This window comes from Pseudomyrmex gracilis, unplaced genomic scaffold (genome assembly GCF_002006095.1).
Source record: "Pseudomyrmex gracilis isolate BER0280 unplaced genomic scaffold, ASM200609v1 scaffold_46, whole genome shotgun sequence".
Classification (NCBI taxonomy): domain Eukaryota; kingdom Metazoa; phylum Arthropoda; class Insecta; order Hymenoptera; family Formicidae; genus Pseudomyrmex; species Pseudomyrmex gracilis.
Genome location: NW_018020630.1, coordinates 475,947 through 501,483, shown reverse-complemented (window position 1 = coordinate 501,483; position 25,537 = coordinate 475,947). Strand labels below are relative to the sequence as shown.

Genomic DNA, 25,537 nt, shown 5'->3' with positions numbered 1-25,537 from the left:
GTTCGCCGGTAACGCTACGTCATCGACTGGTACACTTCGCCTCTCCGTGTTACGGCTATCCGTGCGTCCTTGTTGCGATCGCGTCGCTCGCGCTCGTCGCCTCTCGCTCGACGTCCGCGTGTCCGACCGAAGCGCGACTCGACGCTGCGTGTGTGTTGAGTGGCGGCAACGCAGACAGACGCGGCCGCCGGAGCCCCAGCGAATGATGGCGACCGCGATCAGCGCCGTCCGTCGGCAATTCCCGTCAGTTTCGGGCAAGATGGGCGCACCTTGCCGGGCAGTAGCTTAGTCTCTACCAACAAGACAACACACACACTAAATGTTTCCTATAGTAACAATTAATCAATTGTACATTAATTTTAAGGGAAACACGAGGGAGAGAGAGACACACACGTACTACACGCTCCATACGCAAGTTCTATTTTTGTATTAAAAAAACGCGCCGTAAAGCGAAAAACAAAAAAAAAATTTTTAAGTAGTGTGTTCCGCGAGAACGAATGCGGTGCAATTCGTGCGAGACCGTTGACGAGCAGAGAATTCGTTTGTATTACCTACTACAGTAGACGATAGTTAAGATACGCAAGAAGAGAGAGAGAAAGAGAGAGAGAGAGAGGGAAGTACATAGAGAAGAGCAAGTAAACACCGGGCGGAAACGAGATATCGAGATTACACGCGCGGAGCGACAGCGGAGAAAGAAGATAACGACGAGAAGAAACAAGAGGATATGGCACAAGCGGTCGTTTTGCTTCGCGAAGGCAATCACTACTAAAGGCGAGTGGCGGTAGTTTGTTAAACGTAATAAGAGCCGAGAACAACGACACGAACAAAAAAACATAAAGCAAGTAGCAGTATATCGGCTGGATTTTTCTCTGTTTCTCCGTGTTTCGGAGAGCAACGGATAAGAATTTTAAAGTTGGCGAGGACCTCGTCGCCGTGATCGTTCGAGGAAGCTCTTTCGGGACAGCGTGCGCCATCCGCCTCCCAACCGCTCGGGCGACAGTGGCGACCGAACAAGCAAGTTGCAACGAACGGCAACGCGTTTGTAAACGAGGAACGGCCGATAAGCGGTGGCGCGACGACTCCTCTCCGTTTCTTTACACGGTGCAGTCTACGGCGGTCGGGGCGCCGTTAGTCTCTCCGTTTCGCGGCGCGGCGCACAGCGCAGCGCAGCGTTGCGCGCTCTCTCTCTCTCCTCATTTTTTTATTTTTTCTCTCTTTGAGACATTCGTCGGGTGTGTGCGGTGCGTGAGTGCGTGCGTTTGATACTTGTACGGAAGTTAAACAAGGAAGGTTAACTGCGACTACCACGACGAGGAAAAGGTGCGCAAAAGCGGCAACAGAGTGGTGGTGGAGAGAGCACAACCGGCTGCCGGTTGTGTGCTGTCTTGTAGTTAAATAGCGACCAGATATAGTTTGGAATAGTAAGTGGTGAAAAGTGCGCTCGATCCACGACACACCCTCTTGACATCCGTCGCTCGGCATCGGCTCGGCAGCGGCCTCTGTGTGTGTCTCTCTTTCTCTCTCTCTCTCTCTCTCTCTCTCACACCCTTTCTTTTCTATCTTTCTGTCTTCCCTATCGCCCTACCTCCCCTCTTCCCCCTCTTCACTCGCTGATCCATCTCGCTTCTTCCTCCGTGCAAAATCGCTAACGTACGCGTTCTCTCTCTCTCTCTCTTTCTCTGTCTTTCTCTCTCTCTCTCTCTCTCTCTCTCTTTCTATTCCTCCCCTCTCCCGCATTCCTCTTCGTATCTAACCGTTCGCACAAGTTCGCCTCTTTCTCCTGGCTGTTCCTTGTTTCTCTTTTCTTATTGTGTCCCACTCAATCCAACAACGCAAAGTGATTTGTCGTCGGATTTCGTTTAACGACGTCAACGGCTGGTCCGATGGTGCGTTAAAACCATAGATACAGTACCAGTCCCTACCCTCCCCAAGCCCCTCCTACGCCGCCATTGGGCCATCCCTCGTCGGTACTTGCACGCCGAGGCATAAGCGTCTCGCCCGGTATTCTTACAGTCTCAGTCAGCTACACGCGCGCATGTTTCCTCCATTTCTCTCATGTTCCTTTCCTCGCTACGTTGAGTTTATTCTACTTCCCCGTCGGGCAATAGGATGAATTGCGAGACGTGTTCGTAGTTTTTTTTTTTCTCTCCTTTTATTTTTTTTTTTTTTCCCCCCCATAGTGGATCAGTGCGCGGCGTGCTGCTGTTGTAAGCGAGCGCGCTTATACAAGTGTGTGATTTTTCTCTGTTCAGTTAACCGACCAAGTGCGAGCCGGTGATCGAGAGATTTCGTCTCTTTCTCGTACGCGGTGGTGCAGTGCGACGGCGACGAACGACGTCGTCGTTCATCATCAGCCGGACAGCAGACGAGAACGCACGAGGGATACGGCGAGGAGCCACCGACGAAGCGAGCAAAGTAGAAAGACGTCGGAGGCGGGAGGAAGAAGGAGGTAGAGGAGGTGAAGGAACCGGAGCGGCGGCGCGAAAGCGACCGGCAGCGACGACGACGACGACGACGACGACGACCGACGACGGTGGTTTTTAGCCTGCGCAACGTCGCGCCGGCGTATTGTTATTTTGTTATTTCGTCGCGACGCCGCAACCGTATCGTCCTCATCTCGACGGACGACGCGACGGACACCCCAAGTCCGCGAGCATGTCCGTGAGAATGGAAAACGTAGCCGCTAGGAAGCTCAATTATAACAAAATGATGGTGAGTACACGATTTGTGCGACACACATACACACGCACACACACACACACACACACACACACGATATTCTATCTATCCATCCGTCCATCTATCTCTCTTGACCGACGACAGCGGCGTGTGCGCAGTGTGCGTGCAACTCGCCGCTTACTTCGCGCAGCTTCGCCGTGCGCGCGAGCGCATGCTAACGTGGCGTGCCGATGACGAAGAGAGCCGTGTGTCTTCGCTTCTTCCCGTGCTATCTTCAATAGTTTTTTTTTTTCTTTCTTTTTTTGCGGAGGTAGGAAGAGAGAGAGAGGAGTACTTTTGTTACACGTCGCATATATATCTGCGTTTTACATTTCGTTTTACATTTTTATCGTCGTTTTTTTCTCCAAAGGAAAAAAATCATCGAGATCTCAAAGACGTATCTCAATTTTTTATCGCACAGTACGCATTTTCAGGATTTTTAATCACCTGGAGTTTCCCTCTTTATCTACTCTTCACGAAATGCTCGTGTCTTATCTAGATTGCAAGTGCGTGATACGTTGCAGCTGAAAGGACACCTAACTTAACCTAACCTAATCCCTGTATATAACCTACCTTAACCTAACCTCTTCTATTCATGCCTTCTCTGTCTTTGTTTCTCTCTTTCCGCGGGGGTGCTTTATTGGCATTTCTCTGGCACGCGTACATACACGGCCTTGAGAATTGAACGAGTATTCACGGAAGGGAAATTTGTGATTTGCGCGAGGGAAGATGAAGAGGGAGGGAAAGAGGTGAAAAGATCGACACCGAGTTACACGGCGGGTTGTAAAACCGCCGGTGTAGTTTGACAATTTGCCGCGGGGCGTCTGTCTGGCTGCTGCTGCCCCACCCAAGTCGTCTCTTTCTTTCTGTCTCTCTCGTTCAACCTTCGTCCCCCTTTCGACTGTCTCACCATGTCTGCCTGCCGTATTTCTGCCCTCCTGTTGCCTCGTTCTGCTGTGTGCGTTTTCTCTCTTCGTCTAGCTCTTCTCTTTCTCTCTCTCTCGCTCGCTTTCGCTCTCTCTCTCTCTCTCTCTCTCTCTCTCTCTCTCTCTGTCTCTCTCTCTCGCTTGCCACGATAGACGTTCAAATCTGTCTCCAAGTCGCTTCTCAGCAGCATATTTTTTTTCCTACTTTACTATCTCTGCGACTATCCGATAACGTTTACAGAATCTGATGATCTATGTGATTAAATATCAATGTAACTCTGTTAGATAAATTGTAAGTTTGCGTTTATTTTTTTAACTTATGTGACGCACGCGCGCGCGCGTGTGTATGTATGTATGTGTATGTGTGCATGTGCGCGCAGATACTCTGATAAATCATGTGAATGTTACATAGTTAAAACGATGCCGATGGCTATATAACAGGAAAGCCAAAAAGGATGTCTTTAGAAAGGCATGTGTGTCTGTGTGTTAGATGAGAGTAGAAACGCGGTAGCACAGACAGTCGAGTTGCAAGTTGCAACGGCGTTCTCTTTCTCTCTCTCTCTCTCTTTTTCTCTCTCTCTCTCTCTCTCTCTCTCTCGATGTACAGGTTGCTAATTTTAGCTCGGAACATGAGAAGCCGAATGCTAGAAATTCGATGGACCATTCGAGTTCACTACCCTGACTGAATAGTGAAAAACATTCCAAAATGTAATAATGCCGAATTTCTACACGACGGGAGACTTACATTGTCAGTTTTCCCGAAAAAAACCTTGAAGTTATTGTCTAGTTGGTTCTATTCACTTATGAAAAAAGCGGACCCGAGACAACACTGACGTTTGTGAAAAGTTTTAAATTTGTGAAATTTGATTTTTTACTTAATTTTTTTACTGTAATTTATATATACCCATGTACATAAAGAAATGTTTTAAAGAGTAATTTGTTTGTTACACGCTGGTTATACGAGTTTCGCGTGAAATTAGCGCGCGAATTCTCTCAGCAATTTACCTTTCTCGTTGAACACATACTTACCAGTTTATTCCTCAATATATATATATATATATATATATACACATAATATACACAATCGGAAAAGGTTATCGCGCGCGCGATGAACGAGTTCAAACTACTTGGTCGCGGTCGTTGCCGGGAAGAGTCATCGCACAAAACAGCTGTTCATCTCGTGCGACGAGCGTTACTGATTTTAACTTCTCTTGTGCCGCGTAGTTTTTGTCGGATATGCAATAATTAAATAATTTATACCGGGTGATTTTTGTACATTTTAGATTTCAAACTGATGATACGATACAGTGCGCGCATTGCGGTTTATACTAAAGAAAAATTGGAGGTAGTAATACTAATTGAATAATATATATATATATATAATGCAATTAAACAGTAAATTATTGCGTCTTTTAGACTTGAATTTGGAGAAGATTAATTGCGAGACAACTGTAACTCGGAATAATCTTTTGCTAGAAAACATCTAAACGTCTCTCTCTCTCTGTCTCTTTCCTCTCTCCGATCTTACTGGTTTAATTATATCCTTTCGCACTTTGCTCGCTCGTAATTGGCTTCGGATCGCGCGTTAATTTGTGGCGTGTTAATACGTGATGGTTAATGAGCAACGCACCGCTAGGTCATCGGACATACACCTTGTGACGCACGCATATGCGAGCAAGCGAATTTAAGAGCAGCGCAATATAAGCATGTTTCTAAAATCCGTTGTGATGATTGTGGTGTGTCTCGATATGTGTCTCAATTAAGACATTTCACGAAAATATTTCTAATGTTTGAGAGAATAATCTATTTATAAATGTGGTAAACATTATCTTCATAGCTGTGCGAATCACAGAATGTTAATTCAGAGAATATTTGAATCGAGGTATATCTGAACACATAATAGTATGTATATAAATACAGGAATATAAACAGATTTTTTTTTCTTTGGGAAATAGTTGTACCAAAACTAGAAATTATTATTTTTTTTTTTTTTCGAGAGTTTTTCTCTTTTGTGTACAGAGAGCGTTTATTTATTATCAATTGAAACTTCGATGACGTCGAAGATCTGTAATATCGCATCGGCCTAAAATTCCGTATTTTCCTTGCTTATCGTTTGCTCGAGACAGATAACTGTGTCGTTTTGTTTGTGTCCTTATCAGGGCGGCGCTGATAGCGCAATCGCTGCTTTCAAATAAACGCGCGAGAGAAAGAGAAAGCGAGCTTACACGGATTCTTTTAGACTCGAAAGTCGCCTAACGACAAGCCTGATGGTCGACCACTTGTCGATGACGTTATCTTCCGAATTTTCCTGCGTGTAAAAACATCGTTATGCATTTTATCGCGTTGTTATCGCATAGAAAACAATAATCTATCATGTAACACAAAAAAATAACGATAAAAATTTTCGTTATGAAAAGAAAATCTTTTTTACCGCGATAATTTCTTGATTTTCAAATATATAAGTTTTTCTCTTATTTATCATCGCGCTGAAAACAATTCGTATCATGTTGACACGCTAAGAATAAAATGTGATAACATGTGTTTGTCAAGGACGTCACATCGATCTAAACGCATCTTTTACGAACGCTTCCTGTTGTTAATTTTTTTTTTTCAAATCGCGGTGGAATATAATAAACGATAAACACGTCACGAAAAAAGTTGATTTTATAATCAGAGTTCGAAATGAATTGAACAGCTGTGTGAAAGAAGACTTTTTTCTTTTATCGTCTTGCGTGCGCATTTTGAAATAACAATTATCATATCTTTTCTTACGCACAAAAATTAATTTTGCATATTGATTAAAGCAAATGAATTGCTTTAAATAAATATATTGAGGGCGCAATTTATAAATTTATATTTTATATTTTTATGTTTTTATATACGAGTTTTATATATTTTTTATATTTCAAGGATGTAAAATATACAAGCAATATATGTATAAGAGAGTTTTGATGTGTTGTTTTTTGTTTTCATTCAAAGTAACATAAAATCTTTATAATATCTTTTAATATTTTTTTCACAATAATGTTTTATAAACACATTATATAGTCGCGGCTATATCTCTTATGTCCTTGAATTTCAACGTCATCTTGATGTGATAATAGAAAATTAATGTGTGCTTTTAGAATATTTGTTAAAGCCAAAATCCCGCTGTGTGACAATATGCATTCTAGTTGTTACACCAAGGCAACTCGGTTGCGCACCGCAGAGGTTTCTTTTTTTTCTTTTTGTTCGTTTTTGCGGTAAGGGGTTTACGAGGTGAAAAGAAAACCAAAATCTCTCGTACTCCGGTGTTATATATCAGGTGTCAGCTCTGCTACGGTATATATACTTTGGTGTTTCACTTTAGCAGTCGTTCGTAACTCGCGTCGTGAATCGAACAAAATATCGATATAAAAATAAACAGACAGAAGTTACATATATGTAAAAAACTAAAGTAAATTTCGCAGCAGCTTTCCCATGTTTCCCAGAAAGGAAAGTTCTGTCGTCCGCCGTGGATATCGATAAGCCGCATTAACGTTATTATCGTCTTTCCCACTTTACTCGACATTATACCCCGTTGCGTTCTTTCATCTGTAGATTATTTCGAGACCGGAAGGCGCGCGCGAAAACGAGATTAGCGGCCTCGTCGAGAGATTTCCGGGACGGAGGGGGAAGAAGAGAACGAAGAGAGGGAAAGAGAATTCGTCCTTTCGGCGTCGCGCCGGCCGCTGCGAGAGACCGCGGATAATCGATATCATCCTTGCTGCGCCTACTCTCCGCCCCAGCTGCACCCCCGCGCTGCAGCCCCCCCTATTCCTGTTCTGACGCAACCGTCACTGCCCTCCGCCCTTTTCCGCATCGTGGACGATGTCTTACGCGAAAGTCGAGGACGCATCTCCGATCTTCGCAATATTAATACCACCGTTCGTTTTCTGAATTTCTGGGTCACGGGAAGATCGCGGAATCCGTCAATTTTTACAAAATCTATAGATCTATAAGAAAACCTAAATTTTCAGACACAATGTGCATATGTACGGTCCTGCAAATAATTTTTACTGTGTTAAAAATCATCTATGCAAACAGAAATTAATAATTAACGATCTTGTTTTGTTATGTATGCAATTTTTTATTGTGGATAAAACTGAGCAGTGAAGAATTCACGCGGACGCGAATCGACGTACACTTCGGCGACCTCGTCGCTTCGCCTCCTTGACGGTTGCCATTCACGAAGTTTACCGTCCAGCGGCACGCGGTGCGCAACGGTACCCGATGACGACGTCGGTCGGTGGTGTCAAGGCCGTCCGTCCATCCGATGCGCCGTCGCGGCCTTTCTAATGTGTCGCTAAAACATTCTCGAGGAAAAGAAAGTAGCCAACACACACACACACATAATGTGAGATTTCCCCAAAAAGATTTTTTGCTTGATGCGACGTGACAGTAAAGTTTATGTATTCAAAAACTTTTATATATTGATTTGTTTGAAGTTTTTGACTTTCTTTTTTTCCAGAGAAAATTAATAACAAAATGCTGTGAGAAAATATCTCGTAAATTTTATTCTTGTACCTTTGTCAGGAAAAATTTTGAAAAGGTATCCGTTTTCTACAATTGTCATAAATTTTCCAGTATCTTTTGCTAAAATTTGTTACAGGCTTTTTCTTTACAACCATGAAAGATCTTTCAAAACAACTTTCAAACTTTCTTTTTTTTATGTAGTTTTCAATATTGTTATGGAAATAGCATTGTTTGAATACAAAAAATTCTCATGTGACCGTATCGAAATACAAGTCTAAAACTTGTATTTCTATTTCCCAACGTGCATAAAAGAATTAGCAGAGGTTCTGAACCATTTATATAACAGCTGACAAAGTCGTGACGGCAAATTAAATCAAATCTCTTGGTCTTTTCAACCAAAAGAAAATAAATAGTATATATATATATATATATAAAATTATCTTTTTTTATTCACAAGGTGAACACTGATATACGAGTATTTTATAGTAAAACTGATGTTTTTCATATTTCCATATAAATGTTACAAATACTTCATATTGATGTACTATCTGATGTGTCGTTTTATCACATGATGACTCGTGATAGTATGATTCATGACGCGCATACATAGTTGCATGACTCACAACACGCAAACAATGAAAAGAGATTTTTTTTTTTACTCGCTCAAAAGACACAATTTAAAATATTTTTGGACCAGTAGCTCTAGCACGAGCCTTGCGTGAACATATAAACGCACGAAACGTCTTTTGAAACTTCAAATATTCCCGACGTATCAAATTGAGTTATCATGCTCTCTGTGCTGTACTAATAAAATTAGATCGTGCGAACTAATGCAATCCTAACGCGCGTGCTAACTCGAAAAGAAGATGCATTTTTTTTTTTTGAGTTTTGTGTATCGAGAATTCGCTTTCTTCGAAAATACACGAATTATTAAAATAATTCGGATAAATATATATGACGTATCTTTTGCTTGTATCTGCATTTTTGCACTCGTTACCGTCAGTGTTTGCACCGTGATGTTTACAGCATTGTGGTCATGCAATCACATCTAAAATGTAAAACATGTAAAACTCTCTGAATTGCAAACAAAAAGCAATCTTTAAAATTGATGAAATAACATTACTTTCTTGGCAAATGAATATCTCTTACGCAAAATAAAGCTGTTTTAAAAATAGTTTTGTTTTTAATTTGTAACTTACAAACGCACATACTGATTTAAATACAAAAGGAATTTCAAAAATGGAATATAAATTTTTAAAGAGAGTAAAATATGAATTTTTTTTAATGATAAATGCTGGATACAATTACATAATGTTGTTTATAAGTACGATGTATAATAAGTGCACAATAGAATTGCACCATTAATAACAACACTGAAAGAAACAGGATTGTCCGTTTGAACTTCTTTCTACCTGCATCTGAAAGTTTTTCCACCAAATTGTAAGAAAAAGAAAACGATTTATAGGACATTAAGGGAAACCTGATTGACTGAATGCTACAATGTGCTTTTAAGATCGTATCTTAGAATTTTGAAAGCAATTAGGTAACAATAGCATTCCATTCTTCGATAGGTTGTTGTCCTAAAAATGTCCTTGTTTTTAACGACAGTCAAAATTTCATTTATCTCATTGTAGCAAAAGTTCTTTTTTTATCTCAAAAGCTTCTTCAACTCTAGTTTGGAACTTGTTTTTTTTTTTTTTTTTTTCTTCAAGATATTTATTACAGTGTTTTGAAGTTTTTGCAACTTGCCTACACTTTAGTATTTAGTATCTTGCAACTTGAAAATAACTCACGCAAAAAAATATCTTATCTAGGTTACGATCCGAGGATTTTCTAACAGTTGCGTATTTTTATTCTGAAAAATATTAGGAAATCCTTTTTTTTTTCGCTGAAAAAAAACCGACATAGCCAAGAGAAAAGACGACTAGCTGAAAAGTCACGAATCGGAACAATCATCGTCACTGAAAAACTACGACGTGGGATATGTATGTGCAGCGTTGAGAAATTGATCGATTTATTAAAAACGTCGATCCTCGAGGTGTGACGCGCCATCGAGGCACGAACTCGTAATTTATGTCGGTTCTGCGAGCGAAACCGGCGAAAGCTGGCATTTCACCGTTATCATCAATATATATCTCGCGCCGGTATTGTTTCCCCATGCGCTATAAAGAGACGGAAGCACGCGGCGTTGGCTAATAATATCGCCAGCCTAAACTCGAATGAGGGTGTCAAATTCGAGACGTTCAGCCAGTGCGTTTCTGCGCTACGTCTTCCTCTTTGTCTGCTCCTTTTTATCGACCTCAACGAAAACACTTTAATTTCATAGAAGCGCACTTTCTAAAATTTCTTGTAAAGAAAAAGTTTAAGATTGTTATTTTGATTTATCATACAAATTTTGCAAAGAATTGGAAAGAAAAAATTAGATTATTTTTTTTATCAAGATATTGGAGAATCGCGAGATCAATTATTATTGTCATTATTTTTAAGCGATATCTCGTACGTATATACGTACTAATCTTATCTGTCACAATTTTCGTCATCGTTCCATCCGTCGCATTGTGCGTGTGTGTGTGTGTGTGTGTGTTATGTATTATCCTTCTGCGTGCGCATGCATCCCATGCCTTCTGGCCGCGCATTTATGCCACCACTCACGTAGACGATACGTGACGTTCGCGAAACGCGTGCATAGCTTTCCTTCCCGTATAACATGTTAGTGTCGATGTACGTAATGCATTCGTGGATGGGCGCACCACCGATGGACAACGATACACTCTCACTCAAGTCGATTCCCGAGAGCTTGTCTCGCTCGCGCCCTCCAAGACATTTAAATCCCGTTCCAATTTTCGAAAGTAACTCGATGCGAAAATTGTCGTAAAACTGTTAATTAATATAAATCTATTAACCGTTAATTAATTAACGTGAGCAAAATAATTTTTTTCATTTATAATAAATTTGATTTAATTCTAACGTTACAATTTACTTTTCCAGAAATTGTTGAAAGAGAGGAGAGAGACCGGTAGCACTAGTCGCTTTAATTTTAGACGATTAGCGCGTGCAAGAGCTTTAATCAGCGTGCGAACGGGATGTTGATGGAGAAATGCTGCAACACCCGCTCTCTCGGTCGCGAAAGAGTTCCTCCTCGATCGTCGAACGCACGCGAGTGCACGCATACCACGCATACCGTTTCTTCACCTTGAAGAGAGAGAATACGCGCGCATCGAGTGTTCGCGATTATCTCGCTCGATGAATTCGCGCCTAACACTTCACGAAATATTAATCGCGATAATGATGATTATTATTCATATACGGGCAATATTATCACGAGCATTTACTTACTTTTCAAACGTGTTATTTTGTAATCAGTTTTATATCCGTGAACTCTTATTTAAATAACAAGTTATTATTATTATTATTATACAGATTGTAATCGCGCTGAGAATTTAGTCAACGTCACTTTTCTCACGCGAGATTTTCACGATAACGGGAGAGGAGGAGAAAAAAAAAACGTAATTTTTCTCTCTCAAATAAAACGAAAAGATCGAAGAAGCGCATTCCGGAGTACGTCACGTGAGCACGTGTGTCCGCTCGCTAATAGAGCGTAACACATCGGAGAGAAGGAGAGATCTTTCTCGCGTAGCCACACGTATATGCATTTCTCCGGTATGTGGCGCATATCCTGGATCTCATCCCTCTCGCTTCTTCGTCCTTGGAAGAAAGCGCCGAGAGATAGGTGCACGTAGAGCGCGTCCAATTAGTGGCGGCAGCGCGGCTACTAAATAGGATAATACAGTTACCGTGATAAATATATTCACTCGCTCTCGTTTTTGTCTCGCGAAACGAATTGCATACCGCATCTTCACGTTGCAGTCACGGTGCAGCGCGTCTTGCAAAAAGCGGCGCGCAACAAATTACATTTTGTTTATCTCACACAGTCGCGAGATATATAATTTTTTAATTTCGAGTAAAAAGTTTCGCGGATTATTTATTAAAGAATTAATTATTAAACGAATTAATTATTAAAGAAAGAGAGCGATCGCGTGTTACGCCACGAGATGCATTTGTAAACACACAGAATATCAACATCTTGCGGCTTAGAAAGTCGATTTGTTGAAAGTAGACGGCCAAGTTTGTATCTCCGTTAAAGCATTGGGACGGATCCCTTCCGGCGTTTCTTTGTCACAAAAAAATGATGGGAAAAGGGCGGGCGGGCGGGCGGGATGCCACAGACAAACTGAAGTTCACGTTACGATGATGATGACGCGGCCAGACGTGGTGAGCAGGAAGTGACATCCGGTCGGTCGGTCGATCTCTCTGGCCGGATCACGATACGACCGCGCATATTTCGCACGTCGTTCTCTATTTCGCAGTGAGGCATTGCCGAGGGCCCGCGTTTACGCCATACGCATACGTAACTGTCAATTACCCACAGTCGAATCATTCGTCTAACTTGTCGCTTCGCCGGTGCATCGGCTACGTCTCGCATTTATGAGCACGTTTTTTATTGCACACCGCGGATTTTCTTGTTTCTTCAGCATTTTTCTTTAGTGAAAATAAATTAGATATATTTAATTTCTTTTAACACAACTGCGTTGTAGAGAGAATCGATTGAAGGAGCCTTGTGAAGATTAGAGCTTTGAAAGAATGAACAATAAAGTGACAATTTTTTAGTTGAGCTCTTTAAGTGTAGATTTTACTTTGAACAAAAATTTAAAAAAGTTTAAAAAGCGTTTTTTTTTTCGTGACGCAATAGGAAATATTGAAAATTGAAAAGTGGTAATTTGTATGTATTTGTACACACACACACACATATATATATATATATATATACACGAGGTTGCTGAAATTAGATCTGGATGATCGTGGATTTCTCGTAGACGTGCGATCGATACGGACATTTTTAAATGCTGTTAGAAAAGTGCTTCTCTGAGAATGCACCTTCGCGAGAATGAAGCGTCGAGCGCGCGAAGGCGAAGAAGAAGAGGGTGAAGGTTGCAAGGGAGAGACCGAGCTACATCGGCTGGCTGTTCTTTCTCGTTATCAGAGAGGCGTGACCGCGCGAGGTCACTGATAAACGATAACGGGTGGGGTCTCTCTCTTTCTCTCTCTCTTGCTCTTTCATTCCCTCACTCTCTTTTCTTTATCGACGTGCACAACGTGTGCAAGCGAAACTACACGGGGTTGGCGAAACCAGACCATTGCTTTCTAAAATAGTGTGCTACTAAGAAAATTGACGAAAACTGAATGATGATTAAACGGTTGTGCGTCTCTGTATCAAACTTGTTTGTTTAGATAATTTATGATTCGAAGTAAACAATCGTATGTCCTTCTCGCGCTATACATTGGATTAATTTTGTTCCATGGGTTTGATAGTGTAGATTTCAAAATATATTTTAAATCTTTTTGTTTATTTTTACACATTTAGATTTTGCTTTCGTGCGTTAATTATTTGTTTTATTACGCGCACATGCAACAAACACATGTATAATAAAGAATTAATATCTTTGCACTACGTACGTACGCTGAATTCTGTCGTTGTTTAATTTTCTAGAAAACTATTGCCACGTTATTCATTGGTCATAATAAGAGTATAGCAATTATTTTCGGAAATTTTAAATTTCATTTATTTAAATTAAATAAGAATTTTCTTTATATCTCTTAGAGATTAGTGTCGACTCGTGCGATAAGAGCGCATCTTCGTTCAGTTGAATCTTAAAACTAGAGGATTCGCATAGTTAACTGACAAGCATAGTTAGCGTTTTTTAATATTTGCTTTTGAATCAGATGACATACCGTGTCAAAGCTGATAAGCTCGACAATGTATCATGCTTAATCAGTTTACGATTCTATACGCGCAATACAATGTTTCCTTTATATGTAAAATATAAAGAAGCTATTCTTATATAAAATTCTATTTTTATTATATTATCGAAGATTTATATCGCAAATAAATTAAAAAAATTTTATTAATAGAAAACTTTTTTTTAATTTTTAGAATAACGGCCCTCGGCCGACCTACGTGGGCGCCAACAACGGCAACGCGGGTGGCGCCGGCGGAGGCAGCGGCGGTGGTGGTGGCGGCAGCGGGGGTGGTGCCGCCAATGCCGGTGGTGTTGGTGTAGGACCCGCTGGTGGTGCGGGTGGCGGTGGCGGTGGTGGCGGCGGCGGCGGTGGCGGCGGCCACGGATTAAAGAGCAACACCGGCGGCGGACCGCGTGGTGGGAATCCGGTACAACAATACCGTGCGAGCAGTGGCGGCGGTGGCGGCGGAGGTGGCGGTGGTGCCGCCGGCTGGAATACAGCGCCTTCTCACGCGGTCGCGGCTGCAGCAGCAGCGGCAGCAGCCGCATATCCGCCGTACACGCGCTATCCAAGTGCCGCGGCAGCGGTCGGCGGCGGTCCACAACAGCTGCCGGCCACGAATCCTTTCGTTACCGCCACGTATGCGCAGCACGCGGTGAGTTGCCCGCGGATGATTTACACGTCAATTAACGGGGTAAACAGTCAGACATGGCCTTCTAGTAGCGAAGTAGCGACTTCGTGGTCACCTAGTCGCGGTAGAATTCAGTACGATAAAAATATCAGTACTTACATGGTAAGAAAACATTTGTACAAGTAAGCCCTATGAGTATGAAATAAATCGTCGTTAAACTAGTTAAATGTTATAGTTTCTATATATCTTAAAATTCACAGCTGATATGTTCTTTTGACACGTTACATAAATCACCTCTTTGCAATGTTAATTTGCTATTTTCCGAATCTTTATGGCTGATAAAAGTTTTACTTTTTATAAAAATTCGAAATTTCTTTTTCTTGAGAAACAAAGAGAGAAAAATGGATGGATAGAACTGTAAAAACTGACAGTTAATAGAAGTTAGGGAAAGCCAACTTCACGTTTTCAGTGTACATAAATACACGATTATATATCACTTACATTAATCTCTTACAAACAATATGCTAATTTCACAACGCGATACTACAACTCACTCTGTTACCACACAAATTTGTGTGTAATATACATTGTTAATCGATTAATAATTACTAGCTTAGAAATCAAATAGTTTTTTAATGAAATTATTTGTTCTGGAGCTGTTTTCGTATATTTTATCTGATAACGTAATGATGTTCACAGTATGGTGGACAGCGCGCCACGGCTTCGTCACCGGCAAACACTAACAGCAGCTCCAGCAGTGCCACCGGGAGTCAGAGTGGTACAATAAGTACGAGTCTAAGCAACAACGCAATGCAGGGACAGCAAGCGGAACAGTTGTCCAAAACAAACCTTTACATCCGTGGCCTCAATCAGAATACAACTGATAAAGATCTTGTTAACATGTGTTCTCAGTAAGTAACATTGTACACTTGATCTTTCATCGGTCAGTTTTTTCTCTGTCGCGGATATATATAATTTTGTTGTAAAGAAAAGCATTTTGCCAAGAATATGCGCATTATTTAAATATAAATAAAAACTAATATAGTTATCAATTAGAATATACTTGATATTTGTGTTTTAACAAAAATTTTAAGTTAATTTAAATATGTTAATGTACATGCATCCGATGTTTTTGCAGATATGGAACGATAACATCGACCAAGGCAATTTTGGACAAGAATACAAATAAGTGTAAAGGTAATTAAATACTTGTGTTTTTTAATACTATTAGTTTTTTAATTTAAGTTTAATTAAACTCTTATTATTTCGATTATTTTTCTTCCTAATTGTATAAATTCTTATAATTTAAAAAATTAAAATTAAACGATATATTTTTTTGTATTTATTTTTATACATATTGTCATTAACATAATTTAAAACTAGCTTTACTAAGTAATGATTGAGATGTAAAAAATATATATCTCTCTCAACTTTGAAAACTTTTGAAAAAATTGATGAAACTTATATTATTGTTTTTTTGTTTCAGGCTACGGCTTTGTAGACTTCGAGTCACCGATGGCGGCAGAGGGTGCTGTGAAAGCACTGGTCGCCAAAGGGATCCAGGCGCAGATGGCGAAAGTGGGTATCTGGTTGCTCCGTAGACTGGACAGTGTACGTGGTTGTGCATGCAAGTACAGAGTAATACCAGAGTAACAGTAAACCTTTCTCTTTCTCTCTCTTTCTCTATCTCTTTACCTCTCTCTCTCTCTCTTTTCTTTTCTTTTCTTTTCTTTTCTTTTCTTTCTATTTCTATCACTTTTGATCATTTCTCTCGTTTTCTACACGACTCTGTCTATTGCGTTTTTGATTTGTTCTCGTCGCAATTTATTCACGAGGTCTTATGACGAAGCCAATCAGGATAGATTGACTTTTCAATTTGTTTTTCTTTGTATACTATTTCTGAGTGCAATTAAGTGTGTGATAAATTATAAACACATATTTAGTTCATAGTACACAGTAAATCGTATTATTATCACTTTTTTAATTTCATACTTTCTCGTTTATATGCTGGAAAAGATATTGTTTTTACTTGATAACTTTTATTTATAATTTTTACTTTATATTTCTATACAGAAGAATTTATCATAAATAAAAAATTATCTTCTTTTTTTTTTATAAACACAACATCACTTATCTTTAATATATAATTTATATTAACACTTCTAATTCACTTGGAAAATTCTATGGACAACGACGTGTATATTTGACTATAATAATTTTTCCGTTAGAAACCTTTCTCTCTCTCTGTCTCTCTCTTTCTCATTCTCTCTCTCTCTCTCTCTCTCTCTCTCTCTCTCTCTCTCTCTCTCTCTCTCTCTCTNTCTCTCTCTCTCTCTCTCTCTCTCTCTCTCTCTCTCTCTCTCTCTTTCTCTCTCTCTTTTATTTCTTTACCTTTTTCATTTCTCAAATTCCATACTTTGTCTCTGTCATTCTGTCTTACATACCTTACCTACCAGACCTCAAGGTGCTTGCTGCTATACCTCGGCCACAAATGCAGCCGATACTATGCTATGTCGACACAATGTTACAAACGTTGTATCCGGAAATTGCATTTTACGTATTTCAGCATTAATTTCCATTTCTCCTATATTCAAGATTCAATAATTTGTCTCATAATTTAGACTGGTTCATAAACATCGGTTTTCTAGAATATTAAAATAATATTAAGTCTTGCACAATATAATAACAAAGAAAATTAAAAAAAAAAAAGTTTTGTATTGAAGTATGGCAGCATAAACGACGTATCAGTATCTAGTAGCTTTAGTATGGTAATATCAATATATTATGTAACGTGTGTGTACATTCATTCGTTATATTCTTCGTGCAATAACGTTAGCGATCCGAAGAGGCCACTACCTTAAAATCAACTCGTGTTACCAAATTAGACTCGTCCATGTCGACTCGATAGCGGTGTTCGGCGGTGTGATCGTTTTATTTCTTCATAGTAAAAAAAAACATAGTAAAAGAATAATCTTTTTTGAATTCATTCGCGATTTTCTAGTCAATTTATTAATCATATTCATTAAATCGATCACACTAGTTGATCGAAAAATTGATTCCGTCTTCATTCTTTGCGCAGTAGTTAAGCACATTTTAATGCTAGATTTTTTTTACTTGAACTCCTCGTCAAGACAACAATGACAAAAAGAAAACACACTGTCGAACGTTAGAGTATCGGCATCCCTCCTGTTTGTATCATTTGCCTATGTACAACTAACTCCAATGGAATGGTTCCTCTTAAGTTGGCCGTGGTAAAAGCACGGGATGTGTGATGAGGATGATGATGATGATGATGATGATGATGATGATACTGATAATAATAATAATAATAATAATGATAATGATAATGATAATAATTATTATTATAGTGATAATGGTATTAATGACGATGATGTCAGTCGCACGTAATGATACAAAGTAAAAAAAGAATGCAATTCATATTATATTTCACGATTAATATTTCGAAGAGATACGTAACGCGATGACATCAGACGTTTTTCTAAAAAGGCTGGAAGTGGCTAGTTCCGATAAACACGTACATTTATTTTATATACACTTAACAAAAGTTTGAGCATCTTATTTAGAATTTTACGACAAATTGCAATTCGAAAAAGTAAATTCGTAAGAAATATGTGGTGAAATTACGTAAATTGAATACCTGAACATTAGTCACGTATATTGCTAAGTTATATAAATTCATCATATGAAATAATCAACATAAATATCTGTTCAATGTTCACATTGTGTATATATATTTGTATTAAATACACATTGTGTATTAAATTAATACATACACACAATGCGTTAACTATAGTCGCAGAGCCACAGAGATGAAATAAATTAAAAAAAAAAAAGAAAAAAAAAAGACGAAAACTGCGTCGAGTCTTATGCGACATTCTCGATGCAGTAGTCGTGTTTTTGACATCTGTAAACTGATGTATCGGAATAATAGTACAGTAAGATGTAATACAGAGAGTAAAAGCTCGATTATCCGAATTCGCCATTCGAACGATTGCTCAAACACTGTAAGGAACGTTTGTTTACCAGCGTTTTGTTTATGTATACATAAAAAGTATCAAATAATCATACTTGCTTTGCATTGTTTGACTTAAACAATCGATTAAATAGCACTCGGATAATCAAGCTTCTACTGTATATACTTGATCATTCATATATAACGGATGTCGCAGAATAAATGATGAATAATTAATAATAGATACGCTACAAGTAAAAACACAATAGAAAGTGTGTTTATACAAAGAAATTTACTTAAAAAAAAAAAAAAAGTAACACATTATTTTCTGCGACAGTCTGCATACATACGTATATGCGCACGTGTTACATGTTCAGATACATGACGTACGCATATATATATCATATATTTATGTATGTATAGTATATATATACATATACACATATATGTTTACAAGTCTATATGTTATTCACGTACGGTTGTTTTCCTTATTAACGAGAATAGTGACGTACACATGTATATAACATATAGACATACACACATATTGTATATATGTTTTTATATATGATATATATATATATACATAATACCATCAGCTTAGCTTATATCATGGTATTTTCATTATTCGTTTTTTTGTTTTAATGCATTCGCAAGATTGAAGTAAATTGTCGTAAAGTATAAGTATATTCAAGTAATCGTAGATATTTTGATTGATAGATTGATTGGTTGGTCAGAAGTGTGGTGGATCTCGAAATATGCTTGAGGGTGCACACAAAAATGTCTCATCAATCTTCGAATACGTACATATTTCTATCTCACAAACTTTCTTTTTTTTTCTTTTTTTTTCTTTTTTTTTTTGTATTGTTTTATTTTCTTCTCTTTATTCTTACTTATTTTGGTTACTTCAACTCAATTTGTCCTTTACTTTTTTGGTTACTTCAACTCAATTTGTCCTTTACTTTTTTTGTGTGGGATTGCAACGATAAGTCCGAAGCATGAACACACACACACACATATATATATATATGTACGGTTATATACTTCACATACATTATGTGTTTATGCGAGATCTATCTATTCGTCCAAAGTCTCGCTTCTCCCCACGTATGTTTATTTATTTATACGGTGTAATTATATATACATATATGTATGTATATATGTATAACTGCCTGTGCTTTTCCTTACCACGCTTTTCTGTCTTTCTCTCTTTCTCTCTTTCTCTCTCTCTCTTTCTTTCTCTTTCTCTCTATCTCTTTCTGTCCCTCCCCCTAATAAAATGTCATGTGTTAGTTGGACCTGTTCTTCATTACTGCTTTGAATGGTTATCTGTAAAAAACGATGGAGATACGGTTCTCTCGACACGTGTACATAATATTAGAAAATAATAATATAGGGTAAAACACCCAATGATTGGCACTTTAAGCCCAATGACTGGCACTTTAAAGATCTGTCAAATGTTTTTTTATTTTTTTTATTTTTTTAAATTTTATTTTTTTGTTTTTTTGTTTTTTTCAAGAATATATTCAAGAGTACCAACTCTAAAGAAAACTCAAAAGTAATGTTGCTATAAAAAATCCAAATTAAGTTTACTATAACGTCAAGTAAAAAGTAACCATAGACAAAAATGTTAACAATTTAAAAAAAATCAATAAGTACCAATCATTGGGAGGGTGCTAACTATAGGTTCGGTTACCCTATTAAATGTTAAATATGTTTATGTATAAGTATTTTTGCTTTAAGTCTTGCGAATATTGAGAAATTCGTTATGTAAACATTCTGTAACGTATTTATCGCATCAGTTGCGTAAAAAATTTTGAAACAAGGTAATTCGAGAGAAATATTGCGCAAACGAACATTCGAATTTTACTTACGTGTTCAACGTGATGTCGCATAACATACGAGAAAATTCGCTTAATTTCCGTCAATATAGAACGCGACGAAATGTATGCACAGGCGATGTATGCATTTGAGTTTTTACTTTTAACTTACCATAAAAATATACCATAAAAACAATATGTTTTCCACAAACATGGCAAATACAATATATTTTTGTATCTTAGATATGTTCCAAAGTTTGCGACAAACACTTATCAGTTTTGTCGTAGTTTCATCTTTTGTTTCATCTTTTGTCATCAAATTTAGTTGAATTGTTTGATTATTATCTATTACTTACTCTTGCTCTTATTTCTGTTAGATCTGTTTTATTCTGGTTTGTTTGTAGAATCGATATAATTCTTCGATGCGAAATTTTCACGCAAACATTTTTAATACGACTGTATGATAATATACATGTGTGTATACATATATATACATTATATGTATGTATGTTTATACAATACAATATATACCGTTTTATATATGAGCATGTCTGGGCGCGGTAAATTCGAAATTGAAGAGAATATTAAAAATTTACTACATGTAGCGGGTTGTTTATTTAGTCGAGGGGGATAAATCGAATGCATCCTGGAAACAAGCAAATTTAGAGAGCCACCAGAATGTGGTAACGTAATTGCCATGAAGCATGTGATAACTTTTCAATACTGAAAATTATATCTAGCCGGTTTTTTTTTCTCCCCAACACACAAAACAAACACACATATATACACATACACAAGTTTCGGCATCGGTCTCTAATATCCGTTCGTTCTATTTTGCACTCTTTCGAGATTTAGGCGACGATTCCTGATATAGTTTGATGGTCTTTTTGTAGTCAGTGTGTAGAAATACGTTACGTTGTATTTCAGAGAGAATTCACTTTTTCAAAAATATCCGTCGTTATATAGCTAGAAGCGTTCTTTTCTTTTTTTTTTCTTTTTTGTTTTTAATTGTTTCGATATATACATAAATGTCTTTACAAATATATTTTAATGAGTATTCAGCTGACACAAATATCATTTTAACATTCCAGACTATTTTATTATATCAAATATGTTATTATTAAATAATTGAAAATGGTCTTTGTGAGAACACATATGCATTATCATTTTCGTTTCGTCTGTGCATCCATTTGATGATCGATAACACATAGCGACGATGTAGCAACAGTCGTGGAAGTTAAAATGATACTTCGCTCAGATTTGTTCAAAATTATCGTTATAAATTTATTGTATCGCTCTATTATACGTAATTGCATAGTACTTTTATTCTCTTCTTCAGCAACAGGAGCAGGATCCCACAAATTTATACATCGCCAATCTGCCGCTCACCTTTAAGGAAAATGATGTTGAAGCGCTTCTCGCTCAATATGGTCAAGTTATTTCCACGCGTATTTTGCGCGATACATCAGGACAAAGCAAAGGTGTTGGATTTGCAAGGTTCGCATAATTCAAAATAAATTAATACATTTATTCTTTAAGTAGCGTTTGTTGATGCAAGATTTATTTTAACAACAAAAAGTAAGAGAAAATATTATTATATTGTTACGGTAATAACATGTGGGAGAGAGAGAGTTAATATTCTTATATCTTCTTCTTTACAAGAGAATAATGTGTTTTTGCGAGCGCGCGTCTCCTTATACGTTGCTTAATATCGCTGTATGTACGATAGATCATCAATGTTACTTACAATTTAGAAATAATAAAAGTGTTGTTTTATATTGTGTGGCTATATGGACATTTATCGTTTTATAATTGAAAACTTTCTAAATAAAATATCCTATTAAATACTGTTCTTGATCGTGCATTGTAATTCATGAGACATTTTCTAATAATTACAGAATGGAATCCAAAGAAAAATGTGAACAAATTATACAAATTTTTAACGGTAAGGCGCTTCCAGGTGCCAAGGATCCGTTATTAGTTAAGTTTGCTGACGGTGGTAACAAAAAGAAGGCATTGTTCAAAGGTTCAATATGGAGAGAAACCGGAGACGTATGTATATTCTTTTATGTTATTTATTATTTTTATTAATTTTATTGTAAATATAAAAATATATCTTAAATGTGTTATAATTAACACGTTAAGTGTTAATTACACGCTACGCCGTTTTGCGTCGACCTTTTGTTTAAGCGGCGCGTGAGTATATAATGTAAAAATAAGCCCAATATTGGTTCTTAGAGACCGACGTAGCACTTAACGTGTTAAATAAATAATCATTTTTTGTGTTTGTTTTGTTTTTATTTTACAGAATAATACTCTTTTTTGTATATATCAGTAAGGGTGTAATAAAACTTTTTGTTATTTGTGCGTTCTTTTTCAGAACATGACTTTGAATTATGACACGAGCGGCGTTGGTCAGAATGGCGTTGCTGCGACTCATATGCTTCCCGCAGCGACTCTGACGCAATATAGTCGCCACTATGGCCAGGCATTACCGGGTTATAGCGTGCCAGGCGCTCCTTGGGTGGGTCCTTACATGCTGCATCCTTCCCCGCCACATATGCAACAGGTTGACGTGAGTTTTTGTACACTTTTCGTTCATTTTGTTTTTGTCGTTTTGTATGAAAAAAATACAACTGAAAATATCTCGAATTAAATATTGATTTGAAAGAGTAGCATGTCACAAAATTTTAACCAATGTATCCTTGAGTTAATCACGCGTTAAGTGTTTTTTTTTTTTTTTTTTTTTGTCTATTTTATAAATTTATGTTTTCGTGGAAGATGCGTTGTACATCATAATCGTATTTTCTTCATTTTGTCGATTTGTTTATTACAGATTATACCGTCAGCTGACCCTAGCAATCCCCAGTCATACGGAATGATTCCTCAATTGACCACGCAAATGTCTACATTACATCTCGGAACTGGTTCCGTAAGTAGTTATAATTTATTAACGTTTTTTAGTCATTGCTAAAAGTATATGTGTGACAAAAAATTATTCGAATATGCACAACTTTGAAAAATGTAATCGAAAACTAATTGTTTTCTTATTCCTTGTTTTTTTTTTAGTACATAGCGAGCCCACATCCTTATCCGTACACCACTTACCCCGCACCCAACATCATCCATACGATGCCTCTGGGTGAGTCAGAACAAACGAGTAATGCAGCATCTCCTGATGACTCCTATCAACAGTATCAGGCTCAACAGCCTAAGTAGGCCACGGTTTATAGTAGGTTCGTGATTTTGTCATGTCTTTCCACATATAATTATTATGATCTATCTATTCACTTTGTAGTAAAAGATTGAATAAGCTTATTATAAGAAAAACAAGAAAAAATGTGTTTCGATTACAGATATACGATCGCGCTAAAAGTTTCATAAATTAGAAAAAAGGCATGCTGATTGATGTACGAAGGATACATTGGAGCAAGAAGGAGCAACAGACGAGAGACGGAAGTACATTAAGAAGATAGATTTGAAACAAAAAACATTACTGATTAAGATTCTTCCTCATGATAAATTGACTTGCCGTGTTTTATACGTTTTATCCATCAGTAAATAGGGGAAAGTAGTTGATATTTTGCAACGAGTAGGAAGAATGAATGTGCGAGAGAATGTGTGAGAGTAAGAGTGCGCGAAGGAAAAAGAATGTGAGAGAGGGAGAGGGAGAACAGAGAAGTTAAAAAGAGAGAGAACACGAGAATGGCCATGTGTTATCCATGCAGACGGACACGAGTTTCCGCATCACTACGACTGTTTAAAGCTAGCTGTAACAGCAACATGACGCTCTCCCTATACACGCAAAGATATGCTCAGCGACACACACATACACACATAAACACACAACACATCCATAATGACAGTGTAACAAAAATCTAAGTTTAGGAAAGATTAGAGTGTCAAGATAATAGGCTTCCATAATTATATTTTACTAGGTATTAAACTTATTAGGAAACTGATGACAGAAACTTATCGATAATGATCTCGAGAGTTCTGCGAGTATGAAATAAGCATTTTAAAAAGTGCAAGAGAAAGAATGTGTGTGTACGTTTACGAGAAAACAAGAAAAAGGGAGAAGATACCGGATAGAAATACATAAAAGAATTCTTCCGAACGAAATAAAAGTAATGTTAATATAATGAAAGAAGAAAAGAGATGACGAGTTCAAGCGAGAAAGAATGAGAAAAAATAACAATATATAATTTTTAGAAATCTTAGAATTGACGATGTTTACACATTGAAAGGAAAAATTCGAGAATGCATAATTATGACTTTAAATCTCAAGAAAGAGATGCTCAATTCACAAACCTTCATATAAATCTTCCAGAGACGACAGCGTGTAGTCGTGAAGAGAACAGTTCAGACAATTGTGTTTTCGGTGAATTTCAGAGAAAGTCAAACTTATCAAAAACAAAGTGTCAAACTTTTCTGTTCACGGTATATATTGATCGAAAATGTGCACACTTCGTCCGTTTCACATACAAGTAAGCGTACAGATTCAGATTCAAGAATACTTATTACTTCTTGTCAGTTTATGTGGCTTGTCGAATTTATTTATTTATTCTTGTATTTTCTTTTCTGGTTTTTTTTTTACGTTGAGAGACATTCCAAGTCGGATATATATTAGAACGCGAGATATTTTTTAATTGAGAATACTTTTTACGAGTATAAATTAATACTACTTCACATTAAATTTGTTTTTTGTTTTGTTTTTAATAACGAGAAACTTGTGGAAATAAATATTTCAAACTAAATCGGGGAAAAAAACAGAATTGTAAAACTTCGTATTTTTTGTTTTAAAAACTATATAAAGTAAAAGTTCTATATAAGTTCTCAGAATAAACTACAAATCATTATTGTGTGAAAAGTGAAAAGAGAAAGCATTTTTAGATCATTATATTAATGATTACACATATTTATTTTTTTTTTGGAATTGTGCCTTTTCATATTGATCTATGAGAAAATAACACACATGGTGAAAAAACTGCTAAAAATTTGAAGACAAAATTGTTATAATATATTTTATAGTATAGTTGTAAGCAAGATAATTGACACTTTTTTCTCGATAAAATTTTGTTAAAAATTTATCAAAAAAAATGGGTCAATTTTTCTGTTTACGACTGTATGCAGTTCTATAATCAGATAGTAAGTAAAATTTTGATTTTATAGTTATTGT

The 25,537-nt window shown here is 37.4% G+C and overlaps 1 protein-coding gene across 4 annotated transcripts; it reads left to right on the top strand.

Annotated features, from left to right (window-relative positions):
• The first annotated feature begins 262 nt into the window (after window positions 1-262).
• On the top strand, window positions 263-23,746 carry LOC109853313 (protein alan shepard). 4 transcript variants are annotated; one of them, XM_020425283.1, is made up of 12 exons: window positions 263-1,320; window positions 2,253-2,712; window positions 14,131-14,592; window positions 15,268-15,479; window positions 15,707-15,765; window positions 16,055-16,179; window positions 21,698-21,855; window positions 22,257-22,410; window positions 22,739-22,933; window positions 23,195-23,290; window positions 23,428-23,594; window positions 23,715-23,746. In XM_020425283.1, exons 2-11 carry the CDS (start codon window positions 2,656-2,658, stop codon window positions 23,575-23,577), a joined length of 1,668 nt encoding a protein of 555 aa, XP_020280872.1. In that variant the 5' UTR covers window positions 263-1,320; window positions 2,253-2,655; the 3' UTR covers window positions 23,578-23,594; window positions 23,715-23,746. The 4 variants fall into 4 exon arrangements, with proteins under 4 accessions (XP_020280872.1, XP_020280871.1, XP_020280874.1 ...); XM_020425282.1 differs by having other exon boundaries at window positions 263-1,421; XM_020425285.1 differs by lacking the exon at window positions 263-1,320 and adding an exon at window positions 1,523-1,886.
• Window positions 23,747-25,537: the final 1,791 nt, after the last annotated feature.